The sequence below is a fragment of the Olea europaea genome, unplaced genomic scaffold (genome assembly GCF_002742605.1).
Source record: "Olea europaea var. sylvestris unplaced genomic scaffold, O_europaea_v1 scaffold1012, whole genome shotgun sequence".
In the NCBI taxonomy this organism is placed as follows: domain Eukaryota; kingdom Viridiplantae; phylum Streptophyta; class Magnoliopsida; order Lamiales; family Oleaceae; genus Olea; species Olea europaea.
In genome coordinates, this window is record NW_019227441.1 from 137,295 (window position 1) to 142,070 (window position 4,776).

The following is a 4,776-nucleotide window of genomic DNA, read 5'->3' on the forward strand; positions in this document are numbered from 1 at the left end:
AATTTATTTGAAAGTAACTCTTATCTTAATAGCCGAATAAGTAACTTGTTTCTAATTTAATTTAAACCTTACTTATAATTAAGACCTTTCAGCTTAATCAAATATGCTCTTTTGTTGCTCACTACAAAACCAAAAGTAGAAACAAAGTACTTGCAGACAAGAAAAGGTCATTAGAACAACTTGCCATGTGTTTTCTAGAAGACAAGGTCTATCTTACAATGACAACAACAGAACATGCAAGAAGAAATACTCTGTACACTATGAAATCATATTATCCACACACTACATGTATTTAGTGTTGTCAAAATCAATTGAGCGTGGCTCAGCCCACAAAAGCAAAGCCGAGCCGAGCCAAACTGCCTGGTCAAGAAAAGAGATCATAGGCCTATGGGAGAAGGGTCCAAATCAGACTAATCTGGCTTAGTCCTGGCTAGGGCGTTTGACACCCCTACATTTATTCCATTCAGGTGCTCTGTTTTTTTATGCCTTGCAGCCAATCAACTCAACTGAAACTCTACAAACATATTTTTGTTTAGTCTACATCGAAATTTCAAAAATTCCGTTTTTATTCACAAATGTTGATAGACAGAAAGGCCCCTTTAAACATGTCATGATTACTGTAGAGACATCATTTGATGAAACTCTAGCTCTTGCAGTTGCTTAGAAGAAGATGAAACAGAACAGTAGCAAAGTACAATTTGCATCATGTCAAGCAAAGTAATTACCTCATTCCTCTTGTTTATTGGCATATGCCTATCTCCCACAATCCGTGCTTTAAACCAAGAAGGCCTATCTCTTCTATCATGGCTATCAACCTTCAATTCTTCATCTTCTGCAAGTTTCTTCTTTTCGTGGGATCCGACAGACCAAAATCCTTGCAAATGGGATCACATTAAATGTACAAACGATGGATTCATTTCGGAAATTATAGTCACTTCTATCAGTCTTCACACTACATTTCCAACTCAGTTCCTTTCCTTCAACTATCTTACAGTACTTGTTATCTCTAATGGCAACCTCACCGGTGAAATTCCACGGTCGATCGGAAACTTGTCATCGCTGATCACTTTGGATCTCAGTTTCAATTCTCTGACAGGGAGCATACCACCTGAAATTGGAAAACTATCAGAATTGCAGCTATTATCATTGAACTCAAACTCCTTGCATGGAGGAATTCCAAAAGAAATAGGAAACTGCACACAACTGCAGCAGCTTGAACTCTTTGATAATCAGCTCAACGGAAAAATTCCTCCAGAAATTGGCCGGTTAAGGGCTCTGGAGATCTTTCGTGCTGGGGGAAACATAGGACTCCATGGAGAAATTCCAACTGAGATATCACACTGCACAAGTCTAGTTCTTTTGGGACTTGCAGATACTGGGATTACGGGTCAGTTTCCTCGTACTTTAGGAAAACTGAAGAACCTCAAGACTCTTTCAGTCTACACAGCAAATCTCACAGGTGAGATCCCAGCGGAACTCGGTAACTGCTCAGCATTAGAAAATTTGTTCATGTATGAAAATCAAATAACTGGCGGAATTCCGCTTGAGTTAGGTTCCCTTAAGAATCTGAAAAGGATTTTGCTGTGGCAGAACAATCTGAGAGGAACAATTCCAGAATCTCTTGGTAACCTTACAAGTTTGAAAGTGATAGATTTTTCGTTGAATTTTCTAACTGGAAAACTTCCTCTATCTCTACAATGTATAGGCACACTGGAGGAATTACTTTTGTCCGATAACTGTATTACAGGCGAGATACCACAGTATATTGGAAATTTCTCCAACTTGAGACAACTTGAGTTGGACAACAACAATATTTCTGGAGAGATTCCATCCGAAATCGGGAAACTAAAAGAGCTCTCTCTTTTCTTTGCCTGGCAGAATCAACTAGATGGAAAGATACCAACTGAGCTATCAAATTGCCGGAAAATTCAAGCTTTGGATCTATCTCACAATTCACTCACTGGACCACTTCCAAAGTCTCTGTTTAATCTCAGGAATTTAACTAAGATTCTATTGATTTCAAATCAACTTTCAGGTCAAATTCCACCTGATATTGGCAATTGCACCAGCTTAACCCGGTTACGGCTGGGATCAAACCTGTTTGATGGTCAAATTCCATCAGAAATCGGACAGTTGAAGACTTTGAGTTTCCTTGAACTGTCTGGAAATCAATTCTCAGGAGCAATTCCCCCAGATCTTGGTAACTGCACACAACTGGAAATGGTTGATCTGCACGGAAACAAGCTTCAAGGAGAGATTCCAGAGTCTTTCGTGTCTCTGACTGATCTTAATGTGTTAGATCTTTCCATGAATAATATATCAGGCAGTATACCAGAATATATAGGAAAGCTCACATCACTTAACAAACTTGTGCTGAGTAGAAACTACATCTCTGGTTCGATTCCTCGATCACTTGGCCTTTGCAAGGATTTGCAGTTGCTGGATTTGAGTAGCAACAGACTCAGTGGTTCAATCCCAGATGCTATTTGTCACCTAAAAGAATTGGACATACTATTAAATTTAAGCTCAAATTCTTTAACGGGACAAATCCCAGAAGGCTTTTCAAATTTCTCAAATCTTGCCAACATGGACATATCCCATAATATGTTGACAGGAAGCCTGCAAGTTCTCAGCAACCTAGAAAATCTTGTTTCTTTGAATGTGTCCTATAACAATTTTTCAGGTTCTCTTCCCAACACCAAATTTTTTCGGGATCTTCCTAATAGCGCATTTGCTGGTAATCCAGAACTTTGCTTTGCTAGGAACAAATGCAATGTCAGCAAACACCTTCATAGCCAAAAATTTGTCAAAATTCTCACTATCATTGTTGTCCTCCTTGTCATCATGACTTCTTTAACTATGACAGCAGGAACAATCTTATTTATCAAAGCACGCGATGCAACATTCAGGAAGAATGATGAAGAAAATCACCTCGAGTGGGATTTAACTCCATTCCAAAAGATTAATTTCTCAGTAAATGATGTGGTAACCAAACTATCAGATTCTAACATTGTGGGAAGAGGCTGCTCTGGTATTGTTTATCGTGTTGAGACACCGACACAGCAAGTCATTGCCGTCAAGAGACTATGGCCAAGGAAAAGTGGTGAGATTGCACAAAAAGACCAATTTTCAGCAGAAGTTACAGTACTGGGATCGATTAGACATAAAAATATAGTACGACTTCTAGGTTGTTGTGACAATGGGAAAAATAGATTGCTCTTATTTGATTACATCAGTAATGGGAGTTTAGCAGGACTTCTCCATGAGAAGAAGACATTCTTGGACTGGGATGCAAGGTATAAACTTCTACTGGGAGCAGCTAAAGGTCTAGATTATCTTCATCATGACTGTATCCCTCCAATTGTCCATCGAGATATCAAGTCCAACAACATTTTAGTCGGTCCAAATTTCGAAGCTTTTCTTGCAGATTTTGGACTTGCAAGGCTTGTAAATTCTTCAGGCTCTTCAAGCGCTTCCAACATAGTAGCAGGATCATTGGGATACATTGCTCCTGGTAAGCACACAAGCCTGAAAAATATATAATTTGCTTGAGGTATTATTGATCAATAAACATACCTACTTTCAGCTGGTAGCCAAAGTCCAAGTATCCTACTGAACCATCTCATCTAAAAGTTTAAGATGTTAGAATGGGATACATTTTATTTCTTAAATACTTTCTTCAACACGCCTCGTCACGTGTAGGCTGCCTTCTTTTTTTCAAGGTCTAACACAAGCATAATTTTGTATATGGGTGCAATCGAGACGTAAACCAAATGCCTTTGCCTGCTTTGATAATATGTTGAACCATCTCATCTAAAAGTTTAAACTGTTAAAAAGGGAACACGTTTATTTATTTAAATGTTGTCTTCAATGGTTTTCAAGAAAATAGGACTTGGTGCTCAAGATAATACACAGAAATGCCAAAATGCGTATATAGCCATCAAGAATTTTTTCACGAATCTTTTATCTTGATAGTTATTCAATTAACTTGCTTTACCCCAACACGTGAACTCGTGAACATTCTTCATTAACTCCTAGGTGAAAAGCATACATCTAATCTGTTACAAATTAGAATGCCTCCAATGTACCCTTGCATCATAAAACTGGTAGGAACTACTTATATTTAACAGCGTGATAACAGAATTTGATCCACGTTGCAGAATGTGGATACAGTCTGAAGATTACAGAGAAGAGTGATGTATACAGCTACGGCATTGTGCTCCTAGAGATCCTAACAGGGATGGAACCAACCGATCCCCGGATTCCAGATGGTGCGCACATTGTTATGTGGGTTAATGAAGAATTGAGAACAAAACACAAAAAGTTGACCTCAATTGTTGATCTACAATTACTTCACCGATCAAGTACACAAACTGAAGAGATGATTCAAGTGCTTGGTGTGGCTCTACTTTGTGTAAACCCTTCTCCGGAAGAACGACCCACAATGAGGGATGTAACTGCAATGCTGGAAGGTATAAGACATGAAAATGAGGAGCTCGAGAAACCTAACCATCTTAGGAAGGAAATGGTCTCAAACCCAAGAGCAGCAGCTCAATGTTCAAGTTTTTCTAGGTCATCTGATCCTCTAATCAGATCACCACCTCATTCCCAGTAGTTAGTTCCTTTTCTACCTAATTCTTTAATTAAGTAGATTCTTTGCTAGCAAGAATTACATTTTTAGATCTCTAGTAAAAATTAATGATTGGACATCATGTTCATTTACTTTGACATCAGAATTCTTCTTCAATATTTGAAGAGAAAAATCATGGGCTCAAA

General features: G+C 38.4%; 1 protein-coding gene across 1 annotated transcript; it reads left to right on the plus strand.

Annotated features, from left to right (window-relative positions):
* The first annotated feature begins 461 nt into the window (after positions 1 to 461).
* Positions 462 to 4,776, plus strand: LOC111372576 (receptor-like protein kinase 2). Its single transcript, XM_022994946.1, has 2 exons — positions 462 to 3,514; positions 4,161 to 4,776. Exons 1-2 carry the CDS (start codon positions 706 to 708, stop codon positions 4,613 to 4,615), a joined length of 3,264 nt encoding a protein of 1,087 aa, XP_022850714.1. The 5' UTR covers positions 462 to 705; the 3' UTR covers positions 4,616 to 4,776.

Bases quoted from the DNA above. Each gene is read 5' to 3' on its own strand.
- LOC111372576 (XM_022994946.1), top strand. From the start codon at position 706: ATGTCAAGCAAAGTAATTACCTCATTCCTCTTGTTTATTGGCATATGC. The intron at 3,515-4,160 runs GTAAGCACACAA...TCCACGTTGCAG, and splicing joins ATTGGGATACATTGCTCCTG to AATGTGGATACAGTCTGAAG.